The sequence below is a fragment of the Ornithodoros turicata genome, chromosome 8, assembly GCF_037126465.1.
Source record: "Ornithodoros turicata isolate Travis chromosome 8, ASM3712646v1, whole genome shotgun sequence".
Lineage (NCBI taxonomy): Eukaryota > Metazoa > Arthropoda > Arachnida > Ixodida > Argasidae > Ornithodoros > Ornithodoros turicata.
In genome coordinates, this window is record NC_088208.1 from 19,745,282 (window position 1) to 19,761,491 (window position 16,210).

The following is a 16,210-nucleotide window of genomic DNA, read 5'->3' on the forward strand; positions in this document are numbered from 1 at the left end:
GTCGCTTTCGTGTTTTCATTTGTGTTCCCAGTCTACGGCGGAAAGAAAGGAACGCTTCACCCCAACAGTTGCATCGTTTGAAAGTCAATGTCGTGTGCCGAATGGGTAACATCTCATTACGACCGAAGTATCATTACGGCTGAAGTATCATTACGGCCGAAGTCTCATTACGACCGAAAGTCTCATTACGACCGAAAATCCTTTAATCCCCAAGTGTCTCGTTACGGCCAAAGTCTCAATACGGCCGAAGGTAGTCTCATTACGGCCGAAGATGTCTCATAACGGCCAAAAAGAAAAAAGAAGCATCTATACCATATTAGCTGTGTATATACTGTGTTTTATGCTTCCCAAAATGTGTCCGAGGCGGTGTGCCCCCACGGCTTGTGTCACACACAAAGGTTCATGCACACAATATTGCGACAGTGTTTCATGCATCCCTCGTGAAAAATGTTTTTATTGTCATATGTGTCACACGATATTTGTACGTGTTACGCCATTTTCTCTCAGTATTCAAGCAACATCCTACTCGTTGGTTTTGTGAGCGAAAAGTGTGTGTGTGTTCTGAAAAGTACTCTACAAGGGAGCCCACTGGGAGCTCCAGGAGCCACATGACCTATGACCATGATCTTCTCCCCCATTAGCTGCCTTCTACAATTTACGTCCACCTGAAATTAAAAAAAAAGTACATAAGGCTTAGCAGTGTGTTATCCACACATAGTTGCATTCTCATACGAGTAATTTGACTGAATCAAAACAGCCGGCGTGCCTGTAATAGATGTAGGTGGGTATGTGTTAGTACATTTGCACCGTTTGCGGTTCGTTGCGCGTTTAGGAACTACAAATTCATTCAAAGTTAAGACAACGATAATGCCGCACCGTACAGCAGCATTTATCATTGTGAGCCATATTTCATTTGTTAAAATTTGTCGTCATATTTGTTCAAAAATAAAAGCACAAGTCGGCATACTTGATCTCCTCGAATTGCTTACTGCGAACATCTGCAAATGTTGCGCAGGCTTTTGCACTGTACTAAGCGCAAAAGTATATCTGATTACAACAAATATTTCAAGAGGAAGTCATTTAAGTACATTGTTATTTATAGCTATTTTCCATTTCAGTCATGTTATGTGGGTAGGCGAAGGATTCCGAAAAAAAAAAAAACATGGCTAACAGGATGTTGCTGCCCAGGGAGTCTTGGCTGAAGAGGTGAGCTGTTAAGATTACCAGTTGTATCATACGGTTCTGTTGTGAAGTGAAAAATTGTGTATAGTAGTGCACGAGAGTTAATTCGTGCACTTAATGCAGTGCGCTTAATGCACTTCGTGCAGTTAATTCGTGACTCTACATGGCTGGTTTTAATGTGCACAAGACCAGCCATGTAGAATCAAATGCCTGTTTTTTTTTTTTAATATTCTAGCCTATTCACGGTTGCTCTTTGCTTATTGCAGGTCTACTCATTCCAGAAGCAAGAATTGTACCATTGTAAAGCGAATGGAAATAAACTGACGTCGACTGAGATAGGTGTTCCTTCTTGGCCAATGACTGTAGGATGTCTCCAAAAAACGTCACAACAAAGCCGATGTTCATCTAGCTCTCCACAAGTAGCTAGCTCCACCTAGTAGCCTGCTGCTTCACAGCAACATCAACACTACCTTTGGGGTGTACACATTACACAATATGCTGCATTGTGCTGTGGTATGATAACATACTGATTGTCACACAATGTGTTTATATATATATATGATAAGGGCCCTAAGGGCACACTGCATGGCTTATACCCTCTGGAATGTATATCCATACCTGGCAGCAACATTGCATGTCAATGCACGTTACAATACACATTTTGACTTTTGGCCGTTATGAGACATCTTCGGCCGTAATGAGACTACCTTCGGCCGTATTGAGACTTTGGCCGTAATGAGACACTTGGGGATTAAAGGATTATCGGCCGTATTGAGACTTTCGGCCGTAGTGAGACATCGGCCGTAATGAGACTTCGGCCGTAATGAGATACAATCGCCGAATGTGGTTTGTTAATACGACTTCGTTTGTGCTTGCAGAGCCGTATATTTAAAGGGAGTCTGGCCATTATAGGTACCGTAAAGCAGCACCGATCAAATGTCATTTAGTGTGACTATTCGATAGTCCAAGCCACCAGGACAAAAAGTGTGCAAATTTCATTCCAATTGACGGTGCAATTAATTAGAAAATTGCAATTAAAGATTACGGGCAACACTGTACTAGGTATTCGAAATGATTCCGTACTCCTGCCACATACGGCGGCTACCACATGCATGCGTATAACACTGAGCCCGACTGAAATAGTACACGCTACGCAGTCCACCCGATACAAAGGGGATAGCCTCCAGGATCATCATCATGATCATTATCCACCACAATCCACCATAAAATCCGTCCCTGCAATCCACACAACGATCCATCTCTGAGGATAAACGGATAAGCGAACTGAAATGAAATGCTGAGCTGTTGAAAAAAATGTGTCAGACGTTCAAGAAGCCAGACAGCGTCGGGACTTATTTGTTCACAGAGGTTCACAGAGAGAGTTTGCTCATTCGAAAGAGGCCGCGAACAGAAGGAGTGCGCAGGCGCAGTAGAGAAATAGGGAGAGCCTCCATCGAACAGCGGTCAGCGCTGGGTTACTCCCCCAAAAACACCGTTAACAGGGGTTTCAGAATGCATGGTAAACAGGGAAACTAATAACATGGTTACTAAAATAACGAAGTTCCGATGTAATAGTGTGTAATACCAATTTTCAGTGTTGCCCGCTGTACAAGGGGTTGTTTGACACCAGACGTCGCACCGCTCAACTAGCCGCATTTTTCATGGCAAATTAAAAATATTTATGGTTAGCGGAACCCGTATGGTTCCGCATATGGTATTTAGAATGGTGGTGGTGGGTGATAGGGCTTGCCGTTGTCGGCCTCACGTATGTGGGCAACGTCACGACTGACGCCCTGGGGGAATGTGCGTCCTGGGCCGACTTCTAAGGGAACTGTGCCGACATATGACTGAAAGCGTCTGAGGAAAACCCAGGAAAACTCCAGACAGCACAGCCGGCACCGGGATTCGAACCCGGGTACCTCCCAGTCTCGACGTGACATGGCCAGCACGCTAACCACTGAGCCACGGGAGCTGGTGGTATTTAGAAGCAACAAAGCATCCAGTCATATCACCGGCATATCATGCTTGTCTACTGCTTTACAGTACCTTTAATAGGTCATGCCTTTACCTGAGGTTCCACCCACTTTTTCAGCTTTCCGACCAATGACGTCTTGCAATATGGGGCACTATTAATCAACCTATCCTCACTCTTTGCTCCCCTATCCAGCATGGGTAGCGCCATTTTGGTTGACAAGTGGATTGGATAGGATTGAAATGGATACCTCTCGCAATCTGCAAAACTAGTGGATTTTTTTGAGCAAATTTGATGAACGCCACCTAGGCTGAGCAAAGCACATCGGGAATTAACGTCTGCTTCCGTCGTTGTTCAGCTGCCGGCAGAGCCAGCTGCTCGTACACACCCTGTCGTCAGTACAATTTTTTAACTTATCTACGTGAATATAGTTGAAATAAAAAAAGCGGTCACGTTTATGTCCATAAGATTCAGTAATTCAATTCAAAATTGTACAGTACAGGACCGTTTTTGTTAAGTATTTTGTTGCGATCGCCATGTTCACTAGGCCTAACACCGACGACAAAACTATTATTTTCCGTTAGATAACGATAACGGGGCATCAGTTGAAACTGATTTTCGAGAATAGAATAGAACACAAACAGAAAGAAAAAAATGGAAACGTAGGTCGCGCTGGTCCTACCAGCTGTTCCAGGACGCTTGAACAACAACAACAACTTTATTTTTGACTTTGGAGAGTGGGGAGGTTCCAGTACGCTTGACGTGTGAAAGCACCGCATGATTTTCGATAAACTTATATGAGGACATAAATGCAGCGCAAAATCGGAGTAGTCTGAAAATTTTGACACGGAATTCCCGCTTCACCGTGTTTGTTTTCGTCGCCATTTTGGGTGGCAGTAAGGTGTCATGGCGACCGACTCCCGTGGTAAAAAGCAAACCAATCAGAGTCGCGGAACTGTGATTGAGAGGTCGAGCCTCTTTTTGCGACTCCTCTCAATAGCCAGACTCCATTTTAATATACGGCTCTGCGTGCTTGCTTTGTGTAGCGACACCAAGTGCACTCCGAGAGGAACTCCAGAAGATGGAAGAGCCTGGTAGCCATCTTTAGAAAGGGCTACCGAAGAGATAAGGCAACCGGTGGAACGGTGCAGAACAAGGCCATACAAATAGTAATATGTAACGAATTACAAAAACGATTACAATATGAGAAGTCACATTTAAACGTGGCTTTGTTGTGACTTATTGATTATTTTATACCAGTCTAACCAAGTTGGCGGCGCTGGTGTACTATCTGGCGTCCTTTGTTTGTACACAGGGAGAGGTCTATTTGATGAAAACGGGGGGCGCACGCTATTTTTGTGTCAATTATGAACTGCGTAATGCCACAAAAACGAAGTACCCCCCCCCCCCCGTTTTCAGCCAATCCGGGGAAAGAACGACGTCACTCGGGGCGACGGTTGGCTAGGAGCGTGCTATGCGGTGAAGCCCTGTTTTTACAGAGTAGAATTTTTTTTTGCACGGTACTGACCCTTTAACGTTCCTTTCGAAGAGTACAGTGTTCTGGCTTGCCGCAGCTCTTATGCACTCCACGTCTATATACACGCCATAGTTGGCAGATATACTCAGCGATAAGACCCTTCAATACAGCACAATACTGACCGATACCGACGCTGCCACTCCAGACGCACACAGCGCACTTTGCATCCCAGCTATCGTCGAGACCCGCTTCTTGCAGCCAGTAAAGGTAAATATTTCTGTTACCCTAACTCTTTTTGTCTGTACCTGTCGCGGCTTTTACTTATAGGGTCTGACTTTTTCGGGTTAAACCCGATTCCCTCGATTATTCCCTCCCGAATCAGTTTTCACCAATTCGGGTTAAACTCGATTTTTCCCCGAATTCAAATAAAATATTACGTAGTATCATGTATCACGTACACGATTTAGTAGCGATCTGTGCGCATGTCCGATGAACACATTATCCGAGTGCGAAAATAAACTATGCAAAGCATGTGATGTTTGTGACTAAATCGTGAGGAATGCATGTTTCACCAATATGTGCACCTCTAACTATAGGCCGCTTGCTGGGCAGAAAGAAAAGAGTAACCCGATAACACCCGAATCTATTAATAGCACCCGATTTCCGGACCCCCTCCTCCCGAATCCGCGAATGACGTTTAACCCGAAACAGTCAGACCCTACTTTGAATATAGCCCTCACTTTTATCACCTGCCTTCTGTGACAGCCCTCACTTTTGTCGTCTGCCTTCTATGACTAGCCCTCACTTTTGTCATTTGCCTTTTATGTCTATCCCTCACTTCTGTCATCTGCCTTCTATGACTAGCCCTCACTTTTATCACCTGCCTTTTCTGAGTATCCCTCACTTTTGTCATCTGTCTTTTATAACTATCCCTCACTTTTGTCATCTGCCTTCTATGACTAGCCCTCACTTTTGTCATTTGTTTTTTATGTCTATCACTCACTTCTGTCATCTTCCTTCTATGACTAGCCCTCACTTTTATCACCTGCCTTTTCTGAGTATCCCTCACTTTTGTCATCTGTCTTTTATAACTATCCCTCACTTTTGTCATCTGCCTTCTATGACTAGCCCTCATTTTTATCATTTGCCTTTTATGTCTATCCCTCACTTCTGTCATCTGCCTTCTATGACTAGCCCTCACTTTTATCACCTGCCTTTTCTGAGTATCCCTCACTTTTGTCATCTGTCTTTTATAACTATCCCTCACTTTTGTCATCTGCCTTCTATGACTAGCCCTCACTTTTGTCATTTGCCTTTTATGTCTATCCCTCACTTCTGTCATCTGCCTTCTATGACTAGCCCTCACTTTTGTCATTTGCCTTTTATGTCTATCCCTCACTTCTGTCATCTGCCTTCTATGACTAGCCCTCACTTCTATCACCTGCCTTTTCTGAGTATCCCTCACTTTTGTCATCTGTCTTTTATAACTATCCCTCACTTTTGTCATCTGCCTTCTATGACTAGCCCTCACTTTTGTCATTTGCCTTTTATGTCTATCCCTCACTTTTGTCATCTGCCTTCTATGACTAGCCCTCACTTCTATCACCTGCCTTTTCTGAGTATCCCTCACTTTTGTCATCTGTCTTTTATAACTATCCCTCACTTTTGTCATCTGCCTTCTATGACTAGCCCTCACTTTTGTCATTTGCCTTTTATGTCTATCCCTCACTTCTGTCATCTGCCTTCTATGACTAGCCCTCACTTCTATCACCTGCCTTTTCTGAGTATCCCTCACTTTTGTCATCTGTCTTTTATAACTATCCCTCACTTTTGTCATCTGCCTTCTATGACTAGCCCTCACTTTTGTCATTTGCCTTTTATGTCTATCCCTCACTTTTGTCATCTGCCTTCTATGACTAGCCCTCACTTCTATCACCTGCCTTTTCTGAGTATCCCTCACTTTTGTCATCTGTCTTTTATAACTATCCCTCACTTTTGTCATCTGCCTTCTATGACTAGCCCTCATTTTTATCATTTGCCTTTTATGTCTATCCCTCACTTCTGTCATCTGCCTTCTATGACTAGCCCTCACTTTTATCACCTGCCTTTTCTGAGTATCCCTCACTTTTGTCATCTGTCTTTTATAACTATCCCTCACTTTTGTCATCTGCCTTCTATGACTAGCCCTCACTTTTGTCATTTGCCTTCTATGTCTATCCCTCACTTCTGTCATCTGCCTTCTATGACTAGCCCTCACTTTTATCACCTGCCTTTTCTGAGTATCCCTCACTTTTGTCATCTGTCTTTTATAACTATCCCTCACTTTTGTCACCTGCCTTCTATGACTAGCCCTCACTTTTGTCATCTGCCTTTTATGTCTATCCCTCACTTTTGTCATCTGCCTTCTATGACTAGCCCTCACTTCTGTCACGTGTCTTGACTATCCTTCACGGCATAAGTGCAAGCTTTCAGAAGGTCGTTTCTCACTGGAAGTCTCAAATGTATGCCATAATTTTTAACAAGACTTGCTGAATGCAAATTCTAGATTACCGTCTTTAAAACAGTCGCCGTTATCTGTTTTAAAAGTCAAACTCTGTCGGCCTGCAGGTGGTAAGCGAAGTAGAGACGCCGTGACATTAAACGCCGCGTTCCCCAACCAAAGTGAAACACCAGAAAACGCAGAGCCACTGTTATACCTCATACAAATAATGGTGCCGTGACGCTACACGTAATCAGGTTTATCTGCCAATAGTATGGCGACATGTACACCTCATAGAGTGCGCTTGAAAGGACCGATCCGATAAGACAGCAACGTCCGTCCTATCTTTTTCAGGCGATAAGGCACTCAACTTCCAAGATGGCATCTTCTAGAGTAAGCGTACGACTTTTTATCTTTAAGCAACTGTAGCTATATGAACGGTGTACAGCACACAAAGGGAACAGCTGACCGCACTGGCGCGACCTATGTTTCCATTTTTTTTTCTCTTTCTACATCTACATATATGTCTATCTACAAAGGGAGAGATGGCAGAACAAGAGGAAGGAGTAGGTGATCGGGGAATTATTATACGTCCTGGGCCAACTTCAAGGGGGATCGGCCTGGAAACCGTGCCGGATAGGGACATGCGGGAACCGGCGGAGGGACCAGGTCCCGCAGCAGAGCATAACAACCCTGGGCGCGTTGGAATAGTATGAGCCCCCCTTCGCATAGCTGCATACCGCACATCAGTGTAGCCATCATAAGTCTCGTCCGAATCGTCCGGAAGACGTCAACAAAGGCGCACATCACGGAGTCCATTGCGATCAGAGTGGAAGGAAGAAAACGAGGCACTCTGTGAACAAGAGATAAACTGATGTTCTGAGGTTGGAACAACATAGAAGGGACAGATACAAACAAAGCCTCAAATTGCCTAAGAATCCAGAAGATGTGGGTTCGATCCCAACAGCTGGCTAACCTTTTCAGTGACTTTCATCTTTCACTCTGTGAACAGAGGGTGAGTTTTAGCTTGCTTGAGTTCCTGTAAGGGTCACGTTTCGTCACGTTACCCGAGAACGCCAATGAGTATATCCTGCGCACGCCACTTTGTATATGGAGGAAGGAAACACGGGCGTGGCCGTTTCGAACAGATTTCCGTGGGACCCCTCTGGCGGTCGCTCGTGTCAAAACCGCCATTACTTTCTGTCCACCACGTGATCCCCTCTAAAGTTTCGGTTTAGCTATGATTTATTGCTCGCGCTTTTATGTCTTTCCAAAGTCCAGCACCGTTGCGGAAACAACGTTATGTTAACGTGTTCTTACCACGGCTGCGGCTGTCGTTCAACGGAAAGCAGCTCTGTCACGGGAACAACGTTTCATTCGTAAGTACGTACTTGATCGGTTGTTTCGTGCGCCTGGGTGTGTGTGAGTCATCTTGAACCATTGTTTGCGAGCTGGCGCTGTGCTACAGCTGCAGGTATTTGATTTCCTCCATTGTTGTACAAGTCTGATTAATGGCATTCTTTACCGCTTCAGCAACAAACAAAATGTCGTCACACAAACGTCGCTAGCACGAACGATATTTTTAGTGGTCCCTACTTGTCCTGCAGGCCATAACTTGACTTGTAACTGATCTTGTAATAGAAGCTAGAGTAAACCAAGAACAAAACTTCCGAACACACAGAAATAAAACTGCACGCGCGCATTCATGACAATGAGGATATCACGGTAGACAACCACGACTTCCGTCGTCTGCTTCGGCGGATGGCATGCGCATGCTCTTGGGGTCACGTGAGCGGTCAACTGGCAGACAGGAGCACCCCAGAATGCAATGCGAAGGCTGGCACGCCCGTCTCAATGCAAAAAAGTTGGAAAGGGTGCTCCCATGGAGGAAGGAAAGAAAGGAGGAGCCCTATTGCTCTGAGAAGTGAAGCAGAGATTGGGGGACACTCCGGGGTGACATCACCGCTCGCCTACCGGTTTCGGTTACATACATCTCTATGGGAGCCTCCAACGCATAGTTTCGGAATACTTGGAGAGGTGTGGGGGTAGCGCGCCGAAGTGGCCCCCAAAGTGACGCGTGCAAAGCGACCTCATTGGTCTATTCAGGTAACGTGACCCTCGCATGGCTCCAAAGAAGCAACAGCACACCTCCTATCCTCGCGTCACTTGCCCCACGCTTCTCCCTTCTTCTTTGAGATGATGGCCGTGAGCCACTAAGGGAGATTGGCCAGGACAAATGGGACAAACGATGCTTGTCTATGTCTATGTCTATGTCTAGGTCTATGTCACCAGCTCCCGTGGCTCAGTGGCTAGCGTGCCAGCCATTATCGTTTAGAAGCTCCATTTGTCCGTCATTTGGCTATTTCACATTTTGCCTTGTATGTGTGCCCTGCCCACGCGGTGCTTCCGTTTACCTCCTATAGTTTTCCTCATAATTACTGTATATATATACACTTTAAAAACTTATTCTCGTTGTGCTTGTACTTCGAACAAAACGACACTAGCGGTAATTACGGAAAGTACATTAACGTAACCAAAATAAATTATGTTGCAGCATTGGAATGGTGACCCTCGAGCATTCATCAACGCTCCTCTGGTCGATGTAAGTAAAGGCGTTCTGTGTGCAATCACAATGCAAATCGGAATAGTCCTGACGTCGCAATGGGGACTTGGTGAAAATTTACGATATTATCTGGGCTCGTATTACAGCTTCAAATTCGGGTTGCTACCCACAGGACGGCTTCCGTTCTGGCCATTTCATGTAGCAGCAATTTTTAGAAGGACGTGGGGAACCGTCTCTCGTTTCGTTATGTTTGCATGCTCAAAATCGATATGCCTGTCCAATTTGAGTGAGGGAGCGAGTGAGTAAAATAATTTATATCTAAAATACTCGGTTGGAGGGGGGAGGGTGAGCATTGGGGTCCGGAACTTTATACGCAAAAACAGTTCAAGCTATATATGCATGTATATATGAAACGCGTCGAAACATGCCCCGGTGCATCCCTAAATGTGCATGCAAACATGCAAGACGAAGGCGTCTAAACATCCACAAATATTCCAAAATATGCATATAAATAGGAGACGCGAAACGCGTCTAGATATGCACAAAAGTACCCCAAAATATGCATATAAATAGGCGACGCGAAACGCGTCTGAATATGCCAAAAGCATTCCAAAATATGCATGCAAATATGCAGCACGAAACGTCTAAACATACACAAGATATGCATAAAATATGGTGATGCCGGGAATGTTCCTCCGGAAGCTTCAGCATAGCTTTAAATTACTTGGAACGCACTGAACGAAAATCTGCACCCTTTGTTGAAAGTTTCCACCTACGTTCACCCGATGCACGCTCAGCTATTTCTCATCAATGATGATAAAAAATTTTACATGGCGTGATACAGACTTCCTGTTGTCAGTTAAGAAAGCTTTGTAACGCGAAAATGTGCGCATTAGCGTCAATGGCAGCCCAGTCAGTGTTGGGATACATGGATGCTTGCGGCATCTTTACCTTCAACTCGCTGATTACTTATCGCAAGTTCTGTGTTGAGAAGTCCGTTCTGGGTGCTAGTTCTATTAGGGACATTCGGCTAGAGTTTGACACGGCGACACTGTCGCTGTCTGTCTTCCCTGGTGGCGGGCGGAGGAAAAGTTTTCCAACATATTGTACAAGCGAGGATGTTGACGATTTCACACGTCATCGCGTGAATTCTGTCTTGTGTTCGACCTGTCTCAGTGTATGTGTACAATGCCCGATGAAATAATTGCAGGTAACTGCGAAATAACGGAAATACATGCGGGAAACAACTTATCCTTGCCACCACAGGTGGCACTGATAGCAGTGAGAGAGGGCGGTCCCTGAGCAGCCGAACGAGCGTATACAGCAGAATCCACTGTTTACGTTGCAAGAAGCAGCGCTGAAGCTTAACGATGGCTTTAGGTCCATGAGTTCGCGCTTGAAATAACGTGAGCAATGGCAAAAGAAAGGGAACGGCCGGTGAACGTAAAAAACAAATACAAAAACAATTCAAGTAGCGCCGAGTTATAACATAATACGCAAGGGTCATATCACATGACAATCTCGAGAAAATATGCCCAAATATGCAGTCTTATGACATACGCAACATTACTACAAAAGTACGGTACCCGAGACAAGAAGAATAAAAAACGTAGAAAATTCCGTGGCACGCAGAAACAACAGAGACAGACAATACATAAGTTTTCTGTGTCGTCTCTCTCCTTGTCTATACCGTCCTTTCGTAGCCATGCACGAGCTCATCAGCGTCCTACTGCTCCTTTCAATCATACTGAACATTGTACACTCTTAAAAATGAACTTCACCGCATAGCACGCTCCTAGCCAACCATCATCTCGAATGATATCGCTATCTGCCCTGATTTGTTGAAAACGGGAGGCGTACGTCATTTTTGTGACACTTATGCTGTTTATAATTGTCACAGAAAAGGCGTACGCCCCCCTTTTTCAACAAATCAGGGCAGATAACGATATCACTCGAGATGATGGTTGGCTAGGAGCGTGCTATGCGGTGAAGTTCATTTTTAAGAGTGTAGATGTGCGTAATTGTGCTTGGTGATGTGTGGAAGAGCCTTAGACATCCGTATGGGCGCATCCCAAAAATATGCATATGGAATGAACTCCCTGAAATAAACTCCCTGGCTATAGTGACGATCTTTGATGTCATTCACGAACTCATTTTATCCTATTTCATTTCCACATGCGCATATTCTCACCTAGTCGACACTATTGGAACCGCTCATCGACGAACCCGTGGTTGTGGCCAGGGGACATTCCACAGGTGGAGACAGGTATCTGGAAACTTCGTACTCGTCTTAGATAAGCAGAGTCTGTAAAGAAGTTTCACTTCAGCTACACGTGCATGAGAAATGTCATTATTGCCGAATGGCATTCACCTCTCGAATGACATTATTTGCGAAGCTCGTTCAACACGTCTTTTTGTAATGACATTAAAAACGCCGTGATGTCGATATACGGCCCACTCACTAAGTAAAATATACCTAAGGTATGCTACTTTAAAAAGCGAAACCTATAGTTAAACATGTTGAAAATGTGTGTAACATTCTGAAGTATAATAATATCAACTGGGTATTCATGTTGAGTATATAGGTCCAATGTATGTGAATCACGTGGTCATGCAACGTGTTCGGCAACCGGTGCCGAAATCAAAACAAGCAATGTGGCGGGGCATTCTAAGTTTTTTTGCCGTTGTCGATAAAAATTTCGAAAAACAACTTGGGACTTCTTTCATCAAAAAGATGTTTGAGAAAGCTTGTCACATCACATTAGATTGAACAGATAGATTGAACTCTCCGCTAACAATGGGAGCGAGAGTAGGCATTTCATGGGCAAATGAGCTGTCGCGAACTCAGTAAGCAGAAAACGGCATTACGGACGTCACAACTTAACTCACTAAGCACTCAATGTAAATTTTAGTGCCTGTGTAGCAGGGCGAGAAAGTGTACTGAGCGCGTTGGTTGCTACATTGAAACATGCTGAGGTAACGCGTCGGAGACATTGGACCAGAAGACACACGCGGCCATAACGCCGTCCGTGTCTCCGTATAGCGTTACCTCATCATGTTTCTGCGTAGCAGGGGTTAAAGTCAGTGGTACCCGGAAAGTACACCAATCATTTTCCTAATTTTCTCTTCACCGCCCCGCCGGCGGATCAAGTGTGGATCAAGTCTTCGTGTACGTCCTGGTGTTGTTCTCATTGCCTTTTTCTTTATTCTTTTGCTTTAGTTTCTCTGTCAACTTGGAGACATCTACCGGCGACATAGCGATACACATCAGTCCACGCTTCCACGAAGGAGTAACTGTCGTAAACACGCTTACCAGAGGTGTCTGGGGAGTCGAGAAAAGGTGTCCCCTCCTCGTCGACAATGGAGAACACTTCGTTTTCAAGATCAAGGCGAAGGGATTTAAGTACGAGGTACGAGACGATGTTCCAGATCTCGCATGTGTGAGTTTGCTCACCGACGTCACCACGATCTTCGAAAAAAAGAGAAACCGCCGCCATGATTGCATGCAGGATCCGCAGAGTTTGGTTTCGGGTTTGGTTCGCTGCCATGGACCTATATACCCCCTTTCACACGGCAGATTGAGTGTCATTCCCAGCGAATGAAATTCGTTCCGTGTCACACGGTGAAACCAAATGGCAGTAATGCGAATGGCATTCGCCCAGCGAATGAGTTCGGGGAACTCATTCGTTAATCCCTCGCAGTATATAGAGGGGTGGCGAAAACAACAACGATAAACCTATATTGGTATATTGAATACGGAACTAAACCTGTCCAGCGCCCCCAAGGTCATCGGCGTCGCAGTGCATGCGCACAAAGCAGTTGTGAAACAGTAGCAAATATAAAAATTGCAATCCTAGAGGTAATGTTCGCACAGTACAAGAACATATGAATGCCAAATGAACAGTGAATGCGATCAGGGTCAAGACCGTCATAACCTTAGATATAGCGGTTGCAAGTACACTATAGCGACTGTGGTGCTCCCCTGCGGGTGACGTCATGAACTCATAGCGCTCCAGTCGAAGCCACATCTCCACTTCACGGTGATTAGGGGAAGCCGCAGAAGAAATAAGAACAACGAGGAAAAGCAAAGGAGTATATACATTGTGAACCAGCTATATCTATGGACAGAACATTTTTTAAAAGAAATCAGGAAATGTCTATTTTTTTCATACAATGATTGGCGCTATGATCTTGGTTAAGGGAGCACTCAAGTGCAAAAGTTTCCCCTCCCGGAATGAAAGATACCGTTACCTTGACAGCAACACAAAAGGAACGGGATTCAACCGTTGCGTCGTTCGTGATTTATGTAAAAAAAAAAAAAAAACAGAAACTGTGTACGGTTCTTACGTCACGTGGTTTCTCCAAGCTTTACCTTCTCCCCTGCGCAGACACAAACTGTCGTATAGCCTATGGGCTACGGCTCGCTATGGCTATGGCTATAGGCTCGCTATGTTTGGACAATACGCGATTGCAGCACCGACGTCGACAGCCAACGGCCGCGCTGCAATCGACGACTATGGAGAGTTATTAAGGAGGAGACGCAGAATAAAAATGCAGTTATTATTGCAACTAAATTACAATTGTAACTAATTGTTCTCAACAAAACAGAAACGAATAAAAATCTGAATTCGTAAAATTGTTGAGACGCAGATGACACGCCTTGCAAAGCATGCCCGCAACACTGTAGTTGGCGATAGCAGCGCCGCCGCTGTATTTTCGTCACTTGCTCATATAGACGTCGCAAGGCGCAAACCCATCGGTTTTTCCACTGCCCTCTTCTAGTTCACTGTACCTAGACACAGAAGGCCAGCACAATGTCTCCCCTCACTTCTTCCCAACGTAGGCGTATAAAGTGGCTGCCCATGCGGCTGATGCTTGGCTCGTTTCCATAGCTACGGCCACAGAACACGGTTGTGATCATAGATTGAGAAGTTACCCGTCAAAAAGAACTCGTTACGAGTTCAGTTACCGCGTGCAAAATGTAACTAAGTTAATAACGAAGTTCTTCAGCCTGAAATGTAACTCGCAGTTACTGAGTTACTTAAAAAAAAAGAACGAGTTACTTCCAAGTTACTTCAGCCACAAAACAGCATTACGCAGGTGCAGCGCGCGTGAGCAGTTGAGTTAGACCTTGAGTTACTTGAGTTGAGGAGTGCAACACGCTTAGATCATTTTCGTTTATGTCCAACAACAGACCTCTCCCTCTTTGTAAACAAATGACGTCATAGTGTTCGACAGAGCCATAATGTGGTAGAATTGAACTACGGTCGAAGCTAGAGGTGAACAAGGTCGCGCCCGAAAGCCACGGTCTTGAGGGGATTACGATTTGGTCCCTTAAAGGGACGCGACCCTCGGTCCTACTTTTCTTTCAATGGGAGGTAGCGAACAAGTGCCCATTTGTGGAACCCAGCCCTCTCCTTCCGATCTGTTTCGGTTTCAGTCTGTCTACCAATGTCATGATGACGTTTCTCTGGTAGAGTTCTATTCGAACTCTTTGCACCTTACTCCCTGTGGGCGCACAATGGTTCAGCTTCATTTCAATGGCAGCGGTTCTTACTTCCTCAATAAAATGCTGTCACAGATTGATTATCACGTTTTATGGCATAAATGCCATGAAGGAACCAGAGAGAAAGCAAGAAAATATGTGGACGTGAGTGAAGAGCGAGTTAAAAGTAACTTGGAACTTAACTTACTTTGGCAAAGTTACCTGAAAAAGGAACGAGTTCCTCTGAAAGTTACCACGCCGCAAAAGTACCGAGTTAAGTTACAAGTTACCGAAAAAAGGAACTTAGTTACAGTAACGAGTTACCTCGAACTCTGGTTGTGATTGACTGACTCTTAATTGTTACGTCACATCGCCCAAGCGATCAGGCTTTGTCTCAATATAGTGTCATTCTATGGATTTATACGTCACTCTTCGGTAGCGATCAGGCCTCGTTTCATCCAGATGATGTTGCATTTGAACACGCTTATAACTTGTATTTTTCGTTCTTCTATTTTACAGGTGTCCATCAACTCGATGCCTTTGACCACCTTCGAGAGCAACGCACATTGTAGAAGGGTAACGGCGATCACTGTCTATGGAGCCGCAAGGCTGCGCAGAGTGAACCAATACAGGGAGAACTGTGAACCAACGAAGCAAATATACAACTAGCAAAATGCTGTAGGAATGCATTATTTTTGCGTGGAGCATGCCCTAAGAGCGTGGGAAGAACTGAGGGCTGTGGGGGGCAGCAGAGAGCGATGCTCCCAATCTCTTCCTCTGATGGACCATTTCCATATTTGCGTCGCCCCTGGCGACGGAGTTTGGAACGTCGTGTCTTTCCCCCCAATAATGGTGACACTTTTCGGACTGGCACGTTGCGTAGGAAAGTGTAAGCAAGAGAAGATTGCGAAAAGAGTGAAACCGCATTGTACTTATTACCAGACCTCAAACGCCTGCGTAACCTTGAAACCGATTATCTCCCCACAATGAACTTGACAGTCGCCCGCAGGTGGGTCCATAGCGATGTTTTCCGCTCAAAGGTGGCGAACACA

At 45.0% G+C, this 16,210-nt stretch overlaps 1 protein-coding gene across 1 annotated transcript; it reads left to right on the forward strand.

Annotated features, from left to right (window-relative positions):
• Window positions 1-4,769: 4,769 nt before the first annotated feature.
• LOC135366622 (galectin-9-like) lies at window positions 4,770-15,835 on the forward strand. The gene is made up of 6 exons (XM_064599411.1): window positions 4,770-4,898; window positions 7,465-7,503; window positions 9,665-9,712; window positions 11,869-11,939; window positions 12,894-13,083; window positions 15,678-15,835. Exons 2-6 carry the CDS (start codon window positions 7,489-7,491, stop codon window positions 15,825-15,827), a joined length of 474 nt encoding a protein of 157 aa, XP_064455481.1. The 5' UTR covers window positions 4,770-4,898; window positions 7,465-7,488; the 3' UTR covers window positions 15,828-15,835.
• The last annotated feature ends 375 nt before the right edge of the window (window positions 15,836-16,210 follow it).

What these genes read in the sequence shown, in the direction of transcription:
- LOC135366622 (XM_064599411.1), top strand. An exon ending in CATTCCACAGGTGGAGACAG is followed by an intron (nt 11,940 to 12,893) that starts GTATCTGGAAAC and finishes CTTTTGCTTTAG; the next exon opens with TTTCTCTGTCAACTTGGAGA. An exon ending in CGAAGGGATTTAAGTACGAG is followed by an intron (nt 13,084 to 15,677) that starts GTACGAGACGAT and finishes TCTATTTTACAG; the next exon opens with GTGTCCATCAACTCGATGCC.